We start from the raw sequence: 13,201 nt of genomic DNA, 5'->3' as shown, positions 1-13,201 counted from the left end.
TAACAGCCGGTCATTTCCGACTTCACTTTTGCCCGATTGAGATACGCACAACACAGCTATATTAATAGTCTGTGAAAGATGCGGATAAAATTAATCACCCGCACACTTACTGAGTTAGTCACAAAAACCAGATGATAAGCAAATATAAAATGTATGTAGAGAACATAACCCAGCGGTCTGGTATGTGTTTGCTACTGTGATTACAAGGAGAGTGCAAAAGAAAAGTTATTCAGTTCAGTGGCTTCACTGATTATGGGCCTTGACGTGCACAAACATGTCTTAGCTACAAACATTCCTGAGATGTTACTCAAAAGGTCTTCCAGCTATCTGTTTGACTTTGAGGGATTCACATCTCTCCGAAGTGATCTGCCCATACTGGCAAAGTTGAACAGTAACCTCTGAGTTACTTGCTGGAGTTGAAAAAAAGATTTACAAACAGCTTCTGTACATTTGAATAAAACATTAATCTGCCTTCATATTGTATGACATGGCTTTCCTGACTGATAACTACCAACCAACATAACACACAAGTAATGTAAAGAAACAGAGGTGATAAAGTAACACTTTTAATTATTAAAACAGGTGAATAATACTGGCAACACAAACAGGGACCGTTTATTTAAAACCTCTTTAGCCCAAGCCTTAGATCAGGCCGATCCTTCAGTCCTGTGAACAGAGTTTAGTCTTTTTGCGAGTCTCTCTGTAATATTTGTGGCTCAGGATAATAGCTGGATAACTTCTCTGGCTCTGTGTGCCCTCTGCTGGATGACTGTGTCTTCTGGTGCTTTTCCAGATTCCTCCACCAGGGATAAGGCCTTCTGCACGGTTGTGTCCTTCCCACTTCCACGAAGCCCCTCCAGGTACTGAAGCAGCACCGAAAACGTGTCGTCTGGAATCTGAGAAGAACCTACTTTAATCTTGTTGATTCTCTGTATACATATTATAGAGACTCTTGGCTACAGGGTGACAAATCATTACGATACTAGTGACGCTAATGCGGCGCATCTCCTGTCAGTGTTCTCTTCAGACAGATTCAAAAATGAGGATAACATGAATTACATGAAAATGTTTGTAAACATTTCAACTTCTTATAGCTTTACCATTTTTACTTATTCTCTTCTGCTTAAAAATGACAAATAGTTTTGGATTGAGAATAGAGAGTGTTATTTAATAACAGAAAGAGGAAGAAAGAGCGTAGCGGTTGACCAGTCTAAAACAAAGCTGAGAAAACCCCCTGTCACCCCCATCGTTCAGGAGGAATGTTGGGTAATTTTACCTTTTCAGAATCAAAGACGTGCTGCAGTAACCACGTCTGCCTCGTCTTCTGGAACTTCCACCGTGAACGGTTTTCAGCCCAGCTGCAAAGGCAAAAACCACTGTGGGCTGCAGTGTAACTATTGCAGAAAGTACATACTTCCACCCCCATGATTCACTACAACAACAACTTATCAAATGCTAGAATTATGAATCATTTCTGAGAAAGTCTTCCCGTGTATGTTATGTTAAGAGAATCCAGTGATCGAACTATTTATCTGCTGTGCTGGAAAGATTTGGGTTCGGTTCAAATTTCATCTCATGGATCAAGTACATATATTTGACTCCTGTTGCTTCAGTTTGTACTAATAGCCAGAAATCGAAACCATTCCAACTTAAACGAGGCACACGACAGGGTTGCACCCTTAGCCCGTTGATATTCAATCTAGCTATTGTCATGTCTCTGGTTATAAATTAAATATGTCCAATAGTGAACTTTGTCTGTTCAATGAAGAAGTGTTTCAAATAGATTTGTCTGGTTTCCCTTTTAAAGTGGTCAAAGAGCAGCTTACCTGTTTGGGTATTACAATTACAAGAAAGTATAAACAACTTCTCAAAGCCAACTTTTTTACGCTATTGAAGAATGTCAAACAAAGCCTTCAACAGTGGTCACCCCTGAACAAAACTCTAGTCGGTCGAATTAATTCGATTATAAAATGAATATTCCTCCTAAGTTTTTATATTTATTTCAATCTTTACCAGTCTTTATCCCTAAGTCCTTCTTTACAGACCTCAATTCTATAATTTCCTCCAACCTTTGGAAGGGTAAACGACCTCAAGTAGCTAAGGTGCATTTACAGAAGCCTAACCTTGAAGGGGGTCTGGCACTCCCCAACTTTCGCTTTCACTATTGGACTGCCAATATTTGCTCCCTGACCTACTAGTTAAAATCATGGCCAGCCAAGCGGGCCCTACCACTTGGCTGGCCATGGAGTTAGAATCAACTCAGGGTATTTCTCTTGCCTCCTTTCTCGGTTCTTCTCTCCCTTTATCCATCGACAACTTCAATGGCCAATGGACTTCACATATAATCCGATAATTCAGCACTCCCTCAGGGTGTGGGCTCAGTTCAGGTGACATTTAAATCTTAAAAATGTCTCACTTCAAAGCCCCATCTTATCAAATCACCTATTCCTCCCTCCCACTTTGGACAATTTGTTTCAGGTCTGGTTTCGAGCAGGTATTATTTACTTTAAAGGTCTCTTTATACACAATAGCTGTCAGCAAAATACACTCTTCCCAAAACTCACTTTTTTTTTTTAGATATTTACAACTCAGGCATTTTTTGCAATCCCACCTCTCAAATTTTCCAGAAGCTCCAGCTGCTAACTTACTGGACGAGCTCCTTAGTTTGCAACTCTCAGGCAAAGGTATAATCTCTCACATCTATAACAAACTGTGCAGTGTAACTTCAGCTCCCTTTGAACGCCTCAAACACACATGGGAGAAGGAGTTAGGTATATCTATGTCAGATGACGTTTGGGATTCAGTCCTCTGGTAAATTCCACATCACTCTGTGCACGCCCCTCCCTATTACAATTCAAAGTAGTTCATAGGGCCCACTTATCTAAATCCAGATGAGTTTTCTGCACCGTGAACAAGGCTGCCGGCCTGAAACTGGCTCTCAACCCCCTACTTGCTCTCTTTGGTACAGTGGGTAAGGATGATAAGTATATCACCGGGGCAAAACATCGGGTGCTGTCTTTTGGTTCCCTCCTGGCTAGACGTGCCATTTTGACGAGGTGGAAGGCTGCTGCCCCGCCCACCCATGTTCAGTGGCTTGCTCATCTCATGACGTGTCTCAGTCTTGAAAAGGTCCAGTGCTCCAGCCAGAATAAAAACTTCTCTAACCTTCAATTTAAGGATCTTCCTGCTGACTATCACATTTGCTTATTCCATAGAGGTCAGACGACCTACCATTCTGTATGTTTTACTGTGTTAATGGGAATGTGAAGCTCAGTTGTGTTGCAGCTAACTTCTGTGTGGTTTGCAAGGAAAGGTTTTGTTGGTATCAATCGCCCCTCTTTTTTGTTAACAGTATTCATAATTGTTCAATAAAAATATTTTGAGTAAAAAAGAGGATCCAGTAATCTAGTGGTGAGCTTTTACAACATAAAAAAAAGAATAATTATACGATATCCTGGGTTTTAATTCATAAATCAGCTGCTACACATCCCATAATGCATTTTGATTGCATCCTGGTAATCCTCTGGACCCTATTCTTACCACGTGAGGTAGTCTAAGGCCTGCTGTTGTGCACTGGGTCCAGATGGTTTTGTTTGCTCCAAAGTCACTCCCTCCGCTTTGAGCCTTTTCTTCTCCTCCTTTTTCCGAATCTTCTTCAGCTTCCTCTCCAGGACCCTCTTCTCATCGGGACTCAAGTCCTCGAGCCCCTCTGCCTCAGCTGTCCCCTCAGGACAGCTGGGTGGATCAAGAACCTGTCACAACAAAGCAAAGCAAACACACAAATAAGTCGCAGCGAAAATGAAATCATTTGATCGCAAACTGCTCCTTATGCACATGCCAATTTTAACTCCGCTAAATGCAAACTAAATGTGACATTTTACTGTGTTTTTGCAGACAGATGAGTCAAAAGTCAAAAGCAGTTTTCAGGTTTAGATCACTTCCTCTTGCTCTGCAGCTCTGGGCAACGTTTCCTGTGCATACAGTATTACGAGTTCACCATAGCACGCTTTTTTTGTGCAGTACCCAGACAGTTTCAGCAGTGCGTTCGCAGAGCACACACCACTGTACATGCACTTGGATGGTTTATAAATAGCCAACAAAAAAAAAAAAAAAGACAATGAAACAATTCAGCTTCACAGAACTGCTGAAGAAGTTTTTAAATAATAATAATTTGAAAAACATTTCCTTGTTATAGGATGTAAACACAGCACAACTTAAAGACTTTTATGCCAGAGGAAGTTGAACAAGGGACACACTATGCTCTCCGATTTAGCCGACCTCTGGTGGTGATGAAAAGAAGAAGAAAAAAGGGAGGGGAAGAAGAGATTTTGGTCACATGGCCAAAAAGTCATTCTGAAAGTATGCTGCCTGGGCATTGACCACAGAAATAGAAAAGCCTTTTGTATGATGAGCACTTGTGTCCATGCGAACAGCATCGTTTTCGGAGCTTTGACTCAGGCGGTAGCAGCGTCGGGCCGGTGGATACAAAACAGACGAGCGGGTGACGGAAGCAAAAATGGTAAGTGGAAACATGTGTTTCTACTGAACGGGCAGGTCCTCAAAGGGAAGCAAACAAAGACTCAGAGAAAATCCTCACAGAAAACAAAACTACAACTTTTTACTTGATACGTCTTCATACACGGTGTATTTTTAAAGTTCTTTGCATACAGTTAAGATTTTAGCTCAACTTTGAGTTCATTTAGGAAGGAACTGTGTGTTGTAATTTCTGTGTTCCTGTGGAAAGTCTTCATAGTGATTCATGCACGTATATTCAAGTGTTTTCAAATCACTGGACTTCTGTTTTTGAGGAAATCTTCTGATTCTCATCAGTGGCTGTTTTTTGCTTTGATTTTCAGTCTGATTACAGCACAGGCTCGCCTACCACGCCGACGAGCCCCACATCTCAATTTTCCATCTCTTCTGCCATCACACAGAGCAGCGTCAACATCACAGAGAGCAGCGTCAAGACCACGGACAACTCTGTTTTAGTCAAGATTGCAGCCAATGACTTAATCAGCAATGCAAACTACGTCTACAGTTTGCTTGCTACCTTCGGTCTCTTAGCAGGCTGCTTCCTGCTTTACAGTTTCATTCAGACTTATCGCGCCCACAAGAGGCTGGCTTGGCTCGGCTGCCTCCTCTGGGTGTTTTGTGGCTTCCAGCTGCTGCTCCTGCTCCTCTCTTTGCACACGGTGGCCCACAGACCTGCCTACCTAAACACCACAGCTTTAGGCTGTGCCGCACTCTCCTTTACCATCAACATAGCCTCTCTGTGTGGCCTGCTGGTCTTAGTGCTCATGGCATCCGTCGTCACCTTTGATCCTCCATCCAATCACCTGCTGAGAAAGTCTCGTGTCTGTGCGGCACTAGTGGGCATCACTTCTGTACTCATTTCTCTGGTGCTGGCTGGCATTCGTGGACCCAGAGGAGATTTGCAGAAAGAGGGCAACTGTTTGATGGATCCCACCACAGATGGTGTTTCATACGCAGTTGCTAGGCTGTGTTTGGTCTTCCTGATTCCCTACATCCTCCAACTGGGACTTCTGATAGGTGGCTGTATCCGCCAGAGGGAGTCGAATGGACGTTTCCTCTCCGGCTCTGAGGAAGGCCCTGTGTTCCTGGCGGTCACCGGTTTTACGCTCATCTGCCAGCTCTTCTACAGCGTGGCGCTGCTTAGAGGGGCTCTGATTAATAGTGAAAGACAGCTGACGTTCCACCAGCAAGCATTTTTGAGTGTGTCTGAGTTTGTGCTGTTCTCAGGGAGCAGCGTGAGCTTGCTGCTCGTCCTGTTCATGCACAGGCCATGTCGGGAAAGCCTCTATGGAGTGATCAGGCGGCTGCGGGACTGCTGCCGACGTCCAGGGCCACAGCCCAACAGGAACATCATAGCTCCGCACATTGAGATCACAGACACTCTGGAGGACATCGAGTCTTAAGAAATGTGTCTGTTTGCTAGGACAGAGCTCTTCCCATGCATCATATTTAATGTCTTACCTGTTATGGACCACCTCACTATCTATCCAGTCACTGAAAGCTTGCAGAACTCTCATCAAATGTATTTTTTTTTAACATTTCATTTACAAAATGTACAAAAAGAGGAGAAAAAAAATGCTTTATATCTTGGTACTGTGCATCATCTTGCCATGTTATGTCAATTCAAATGATTTATTCCTTTAATCAGGGAATTAAAAAGGAGCTATTATTACATGAGATTCTGTATGAATTTTTAACCTGTTCCCGGGAAAATGTCTTTTCTTGGAAACTCTGTTTGCATAAGCCTGATTTACACAAAAGTCCATTAAGACAAATGCTTGGAAAAACCTCTGCAGCTCCCTGAAAGCCACATAGGAAAAATTAAGTCTAGGAAAACCAAAGTCAGAGTCTATATTTATGCCAACAGTGTCAACGAGCCCTCATGTAATTATGCTTGAATAAAATTTTTTTTAAAAAAGTTACTGAATCAGATGAACACTTTTCAAGAAATTCATGGGCACCAGTTCTAGGAATAAGCGATCCGCGTGGATAACGTTTTGCATCGGTGGCAACACGGAGCGACACAAACCCAGGAACCAGGAAAGTGAATGCAGGAGCAGAGTTCATTAAGAAGCTGGTCTTAACTTAACTGTCACAATAGTGATTGCTGAAATCGGGGCTCTTATGAATGCTACTTACAGTTTTAAAATCATCACATATAAAGTGATAAAAGATTCAGACACCACCCTACAAACCAGAACAAAGCGCACAGTTTGTGTTCCTGCACAAACCGTCTTTCTGGGGTTTTCAAGTAATGTGAAACAAGGAGACACTAAGTGAAATTATGCATGTCTGCATGTCCACCTTGTTTAGTGTAAATGTGCTGTCCAGAGACAGATCGACTCCCATGTTTACATATTTTAACATTACACAATCATGACCGTGTTTGCGTGCTTTCGTGCCAGTGTTGACAAGACGACCTCATGTCTCAAATTGATATAATCATAAGCAATAAAATTATACCCACACACTGATAAAAATAGGGGATGATCAAACTGCCAAGTGACAGTACTGCCAATAAAAAGTAGTAAAGGTTTAATTTTAAAAACACTTTTACACATTTGGCTCAACAGCTGCGATATGAAGAAGCGCCTGCATTGTGTGTTTGTGTTTCTTGTTGCAAGTGGTGGGTGGCTGTAAACATTTCTCCGCATTCATACTGAAACCACTTTTTACTGCCAGCGTTAACGGAGAGGGAGGACAATACACGCAGACCGAGAAATCACAGGTGAGTCCAAGCTCTTTTATATGACGCCTTAATTTGTTTATCACCAGTTTAGCTTTCCTTATAGTTTCCAAGTATCTCCTCAGCATGTTATGGCTTACCTGTTTGATATTAAACGCTTTGAACTAACATACAACAAATCCTACAGCCTGGAGGTGCTTCTGGTTGGGAGTTTAAATTTCTAAACGCTCGTAAGCATCTTTAAGATCTGATAAGTTAGATGAAGGATCTCGGAAAGTATTCTTTTTGACTGTATGAATATATTCAAAGCGGCTGCACTTCAAACAGATACACATCCACTTAAAAGTCGCATCAATAATGAATTTTTATGGGATATCTCTTCAAGGGTACGGTCAACTAGACAGTATGAGTGCTCGTTTCAGCTCTGCTAACATGACAAGTTAGCTTTGCTCATCTTACATGAGGCAACATAATGTGTCACTGCAGTACCTCTGCTTCTGTTTCCATTAAAAACGAATCAGTGATTAATGGTTTAATTAATCATTCTTTGTCATTTGTTAAAGGCGAGAAAATTCTGTGATGCTCCCAATGTTTGGGCAATAACTAGAGCTGAAGTAAAACACAGTGAACTATCACATAGTTTTGTAATTTGTCACATTAAAATGATGATTCAGACGGCTGCTATCTAGACAGCACGACCTGCCCGCCACAGCGAGCAAAACAATCTGTGTCACCTCTTAGAAGCAAGCCAGTGACAGCCAGTCACATTTCACTCAGTTTTATTTGGTTCAGTTCAATACAGCAATGCTCTCAGTGCACGTAACTTTCTTTTGAGCAAGCCCTTGGCAACAGTGGAGAGAAAAAACTGCATTGGAAAAAAACAGGGAATTAATGTATTTATTGATGTTGTGTACAGAATTATTACCTCCTGGACGTCTACTTTTCGGCGCCCAGTCCCCAACCGGTTGTGGCAGATGGCTGCCCCTCCTTTAGTCTTAAGGCTGCTTCCTGTTAAAAGGAAGTTTTTCCTTCTCCCTGTTCCCAAGGGCTTGCTCACACGGGTCGTCTGATTGTTGGGGTTTGCTCTCTAACATTGTAGAGTCTGTACCTTACAATATAAAGCCCTTTGAGCTGACTGTTCTTTGATTTTTTGCTATATAAATGCAACTGTATTGATGTGAATTGAAATTAATTGATGTTTTAAGAAAGTGAAACAGGCTGTTGACTTCATTTCGCTTCTTCTTTCTGTCTAGGGGAAACAGTGGCATCAGCACCTCACTCTATCCAAAAGCTACCGCTCACACAAAGAGGGAACTGATGGTACCGCAGGCTCCTCAGCAACTACTTAGTCTTCAAAAATCTAGGAACTATGGCAACTTAGTGTTTGGATGCTGCTAACAACAGCTAAAGACAAAAGGGGAACATGAACATGACCATAAATGTGGACTACAAAGTCATTGCTGACAATAACTTCAGTGCACATCCAAATGACACACAGGCAGTCGCCTCCGATTGTCCGGAGGCAGCTTCGGATAATTATTATTTTATCAGCCTCATCCTCTCCAGCCTCTACACCATATTCCTGTTTCCTGTCGGTCTTGTTGGGAATATCCTTATTATAGTGGTAAACCTTAACCACAGGGGCCGCATGACACCTCCAGATTGCTACTTCGTGAATTTGGCCATGGCTGACCTCTTTCTGGTAGCTGACTCTCTGATTGAGGTGTTCAATCTTAAGAAGGGCTACTACGACAAGGCCGGCCTCTGCACTTTCATGAACCTCTTCCAACAGGCCAACATGTACAGCAGCGTCTTCTTTCTGACCTGGATGAGCCTCGACCGCTTCGTCGCGCTGACCAACTCCATGGGTCGCAGCATACCACACGCACGGCTCACCTGCTGCCTCATCTGGACGTCTTCGTCCCTGCTCACCTTGCTGCCTTTCGCTGTAGCTCAAGTGCAACACGCCGGAGAGCTTCATTTCTGCTTCGCCAACGTGACTCAGATTCAGTGGCTGGAGGTGATGCTGGGATTCTTGCTGCCCTTCTGCATCCTGGGGGTGTGCTACTGGAGAATAGCACGGGTGCTCAAATGCAGCCTCTGGGAACTAACCAGCCCCCTGCAGAGGCCTCGCAGGCAGAAAGCCCTGCGACTCATCTCAGCCGCTGTGGTCGTCTTCTTCCTCTGCTGGCTGCCAGAGAACGTGTTTATAAGTGTGCACCTCGTGAGGGGCGACACGAACGGGGGCACGCTGTGGCAGGATTACCCCTTGACAGGTCACGCCGTCAGGCTGGCGGCTTTCTCCAACAGCTGCCTGAATCCTCTCATCTACGGCTTCCTCGGGGAGGCCTTTAGGGAAAAGTTGAGGCTTTTTTTCCAGGATAAAAGCCGATGGTCCAAGCTGAACAGGACCCCCTCGAGAAAACCCATCAACGAACCAGCAGCAAAGGACGACAGTATGAGCAACTCATCACATCCAAACTGTGACATCCTCCTGCCAACTGAGTACCCTCCTTGAATAAACTGTATATACATGGTTTCACCAAAACACATGAAAATCATCTGTGCTGTGGGGTAAAAGCGCCATTCAGTGCTAAATATCAAAACATGGATCCTAATTTTTGTACAGATCTGACTGTTTTTAATGTAAAATTGAGACACATCAGTGTTATTTAAATGAATCATGCAAGCATAAAAGTCTCTCTGAACTGAATGACAGCATGTCTCAGTGCCAAAAATTTAAATTTATTACCTGTCAGTTCATTATCTGTGTTATTACATGTTTGCCACGCTGCTCTATGCTTTACCATGATTATGTCACAAAAAAGATTTTTTCACGGTAAAACACTGTAAACTAGCTGACTACCTACAAAGAGCCAAATAAAGTCTTTAAGTCACATTTTCAGCAGTGAACATTCTCACCTCTGCTTGCTCTACGGTTTGGTTCACTTGTTCCTTTTTGCTCTTCTTGTTCTTTTTCCGTTTTTTATCATCTGCTGTGTTTGTTAGCTGAGACATGTGAGCAGGAGCCTCCTGCTTTAAAAACAAAGTGTTAATGATACTGTGACTGATTTCAGGTAGTGCTGTAAAATACCATTCTCTGTGCTACTCACATCTGCATCCATCTTTTTCCTCTTCGTATTTACTTCAGTGTCCATTATTTCTGTACGGTCATCAGATGGACCCAGATCCTTCCTCTTAAGAGGTTTTGATTTCAACGATTTGTCCTTGGCCATGAGATAAATTACTCCTGCAAACCAACACAAGCGTGTATATTACTGAAGACCAGCACACACGTTTACTGAATGAAGTACACGGACAGACAAGGTTTAAGGTCAAAAGAAACACATTATCCACTTTATGACATAACAACAAGCAGCAGGTATATGGGCTAAACACTACTTTGACCACGTTGTTTTTACTAAAAACCTTAAACCAACCTGAGCTGCGTTGCGTGCCAAACTCTGGAAAGCACACAGGCGCGTGGAAAGTCAACCAGGAAGCGGTGCCGCTCAAGTGAAGCCTGATTGGACGATTGGCTACCCGTGTTTTGTGATTGGTCGGTGGGTGTAACATGTTTAAAAACTCGAAGAACAAACTACTGAAAGAAATCTCAAAATATTAAATGAAGTGGGAACCTGGAGACTATTTAAAATCAATAAATAATAAATAAATACATAAACACAAACCATAATAAAACAAACAAAAAACAATTCACTAATAAAAAAAGAAAGAATATTATAAATAAGACAATACGCTGTAGCTCAAAAGTACTTAAAATGCTCAAAAATAAAATAAAATGCAGACTGGTGGTACGGTGTAAAATCGAAGTAATTATACTTTCAAGCCTAAATGTGTCATTATCTTTAGATATAGTCATACTACTGCTAATAATAATAATAGAATAATAAATTATTCTATGGGTTAGAGACAGCCGGTCATAACCAGCGTCTCTCGCTGTTTCTGGCCGGAGAGAATTGAAGGTTGCACAATGGTGTGTTACATGACCTGACTGAAAAGGTTTTGCTGGGCAAACCTTCAGTTTCGTAGTGTTGAGTAAGATGACCGGTTGTCCATCATGTCTATAGCAGCAGTCTTTGCCCGTCTGACACGAGTGGCTTTGAGTCGAGGAACATTTATTCATAGCGGTGCAGCGACCGTGAGGTGAGTGTCAGTATGTGTTTCCCCGGCTCATGGAAAGCATGTATTCAATGTGTAATGGTGGTTCAATGACAGTGTAGTATCTTTAATTGTTGGTCAGCTTTTCTTAATTTTTCCTAGAAGACACACCTTGGTCCTTTGACGTTAATCTAGTTACTAGGCTTTGGATGGATAGCAGGAGTTTTCCTTTCATGAGGACGTATGACTAACTAAAGTACAGTCACCGTCCGTGTGTTGCCGTTGTGTCAGAGGTTAGATTTATCATTTTCAATAGAGCAGCTTCAGGAATTGTCTCTAGGTGGCATCATCACTGTGTTTTGAGCAACAATTTACAGATGGACACACTCCTCAAGTTTTTTAAAGGCTAATTCAAAGGTAAAATGTTATACATAAACTCATTTTTTGCATTGGAATAATTCAGAAATGTTTTTTTCTACTGCTTTATTTATTTATTATGTAAGGAGCTATCTACCTCCTGAACCTATGATCATCTGTATGGTTGATCTTGAACATCAGTTTCTATAAAACATCTATTGCATATTATGTGCGTCTATGGATATTTGACCTCTGGAAATGTATCATAAATCCAGTGTATAAATGAAAATGATGATCGGATTAATATTTTTAGTGCCCATTAAGGACTATAATCTCCAGCTGTGGATGTTTCAGCTTCTTAAAAACAAAACAGCAGTTTTAAAAAAGTGTTTTCAGTTTCATAAATATATTTCACTTCTAATCTTAAGCAGAAGTCCACAAGTATTAATATCCAAGTAAATATTGTAGTATACTATCTAAGGTGAAGTAGCGTTTAAGTGCACCAAGTGTACTTTCAAACCACTAAGTCTTTCAACCTAAACTAATTTCTTATCTTCTCTGTTTTTCTTGCTGGAAGACTCCACAGTGTGCGGTCTCTAGCTGTGAGCTCTCAGCTGTCGTGCAAGTCCAAACAATCTGCTGATGATGAGGAGGTGAAGAGCGAGCCCATTAAGTTCTCAACCAGCAAAGCCAGCCACAGGACCTGGAGAGTCGACCGCTCAATGGGGAGCCAGTACGAGCGTCCTATGTGGAAAGTTGTGCCCATCAGCCTGCTTGCCACCGCCTTCCTGTTGTGGTGCGCTTTCAGGGATGAGACAGACATTGACGCAGCTTTGGAGAAGCAGCTGCATGAGCATGTACCCAGCGTGCTTTCAAATGAAGAGGATACAACTAAAAAATAAAGGCGCTTATTGGAATATGTGGACATATGTTGTATCAGGTTGTATTTATTGTGAATTGTACTGTGTGGACCTGGAACACAAACTCAATGCTTTGTGTGGAAATAAGGCTGTCCATTGATACATGAATGTCATAAATATTCCAATAACTACAGGTTATTAGTTCAAACCTGGACTAAGAGGCCTCAGTTAAACTCATTCATCCTGGAGTCTAGTTTAACTGTTTTCATCAGGGTCTGGTTTACTCTACAGCTGTTGCAGGCTTTTCTATTTCACATTTGCAGACTGTATCGTTTCAAAATACTGTTCACATTTGGCTTTATTTACTTGTGATGCAGGTTATTACATGATGCTGTACGTCTTAAGTTTAAGAGCTAACATTAATTGGGAAATACTCCTTTTAGCCAGTCATGGCTTACAATGTCAATAAACTTGAACAACAGGCATTTGCCAGTCTGTTCTGAATCACTGTTTCAGAGTGCACATGATCACTTGATGAACATCCAACTTGTTAGATCGAAGTTATAGTGCAAAGAAGCCCTGGCATTGAGCCAATGGGTCTCTTAAATTTGTACTTGTACCCAAGGTTGTCTGCAGTAAACTTGAG

The 13,201-nt window shown here is 42.0% G+C and overlaps 4 protein-coding genes across 4 annotated transcripts; 3 read left to right on the top strand and 1 right to left on the bottom strand.

Moving 5' to 3' along the window:
* Nucleotides 1–550: 550 nt before the first annotated feature.
* Nucleotides 551–10,749, bottom strand: chlsn (cholesin). Its single transcript, XM_082543839.1, has 6 exons — nucleotides 10,660–10,749; nucleotides 10,333–10,469; nucleotides 10,142–10,252; nucleotides 3,541–3,752; nucleotides 1,277–1,358; nucleotides 551–896 (listed from the first exon to the last, which is right to left on the bottom strand). Exons 2-6 carry the CDS (start codon nucleotides 10,453–10,455, stop codon nucleotides 717–719), a joined length of 708 nt encoding a protein of 235 aa, XP_082399965.1. The 5' UTR covers nucleotides 10,456–10,469; nucleotides 10,660–10,749; the 3' UTR covers nucleotides 551–716.
* On the top strand, nucleotides 4,322–6,205 carry LOC309712769 (uncharacterized protein). The gene is made up of 2 exons (XM_082543836.1): nucleotides 4,322–4,519; nucleotides 4,857–6,205. Exons 1-2 carry the CDS (start codon nucleotides 4,517–4,519, stop codon nucleotides 5,934–5,936), a joined length of 1,083 nt encoding a protein of 360 aa, XP_082399962.1. The 5' UTR covers nucleotides 4,322–4,516; the 3' UTR covers nucleotides 5,937–6,205.
* Nucleotides 7,232–10,112, top strand: LOC309713343 (G-protein coupled estrogen receptor 1-like). Its single transcript, XM_082544898.1, has 2 exons — nucleotides 7,232–7,261; nucleotides 8,473–10,112. Exon 2 carries the CDS (start codon nucleotides 8,643–8,645, stop codon nucleotides 9,735–9,737), a length of 1,095 nt encoding a protein of 364 aa, XP_082401024.1. The 5' UTR covers nucleotides 7,232–7,261; nucleotides 8,473–8,642; the 3' UTR covers nucleotides 9,738–10,112.
* Nucleotides 10,750–11,192: 443 nt separating the features above from the next.
* uqcc4 (ubiquinol-cytochrome c reductase complex assembly factor 4) lies at nucleotides 11,193–13,040 on the top strand. The gene is made up of 2 exons (XM_082543062.1): nucleotides 11,193–11,383; nucleotides 12,273–13,040. Exons 1-2 carry the CDS (start codon nucleotides 11,298–11,300, stop codon nucleotides 12,595–12,597), a joined length of 411 nt encoding a protein of 136 aa, XP_082399188.1. The 5' UTR covers nucleotides 11,193–11,297; the 3' UTR covers nucleotides 12,598–13,040.
* The last annotated feature ends 161 nt before the right edge of the window (nucleotides 13,041–13,201 follow it).

The sequence above is a fragment of the Aulonocara stuartgranti genome, assembly GCF_965226115.1.
Source record: "Aulonocara stuartgranti genome assembly, chromosome: 8".
NCBI lineage: Eukaryota > Metazoa > Chordata > Actinopteri > Cichliformes > Cichlidae > Aulonocara > Aulonocara stuartgranti.
Note: the sequence above shows the minus strand (reverse complement) of the source record. Positions and strands in the feature narration are given on the sequence as shown.

Coding starts and splice junctions, on each gene's coding strand:
- LOC309713343 (XM_082544898.1), top strand. CDS start 8,643: ATGAACATGACCATAAATGTGGACTACAAAGTCATTGCTGACAATAAC.
- chlsn (XM_082543839.1), bottom strand. CDS start 10,455: ATGGCCAAGGACAAATCGTTGAAATCAAAACCTCTTAAGAGGAAGGAT. Junction 10,253..10,332: donor GGAAAAAGATGGATGCAGAT/GTGAGTAGCACA, acceptor TTTTTAAAGCAG/GAGGCTCCTGCTCACATGTC. Junction 1,359..3,540: donor GCCTTAGACTACCTCACGTG/GTAAGAATAGGG, acceptor TTGCCTTTGCAG/CTGGGCTGAAAACCGTTCAC.
- uqcc4 (XM_082543062.1), top strand. CDS start 11,298: ATGTCTATAGCAGCAGTCTTTGCCCGTCTGACACGAGTGGCTTTGAGT. Junction 11,384..12,272: donor AGCGGTGCAGCGACCGTGAG/GTGAGTGTCAGT, acceptor TCTTGCTGGAAG/ACTCCACAGTGTGCGGTCTC.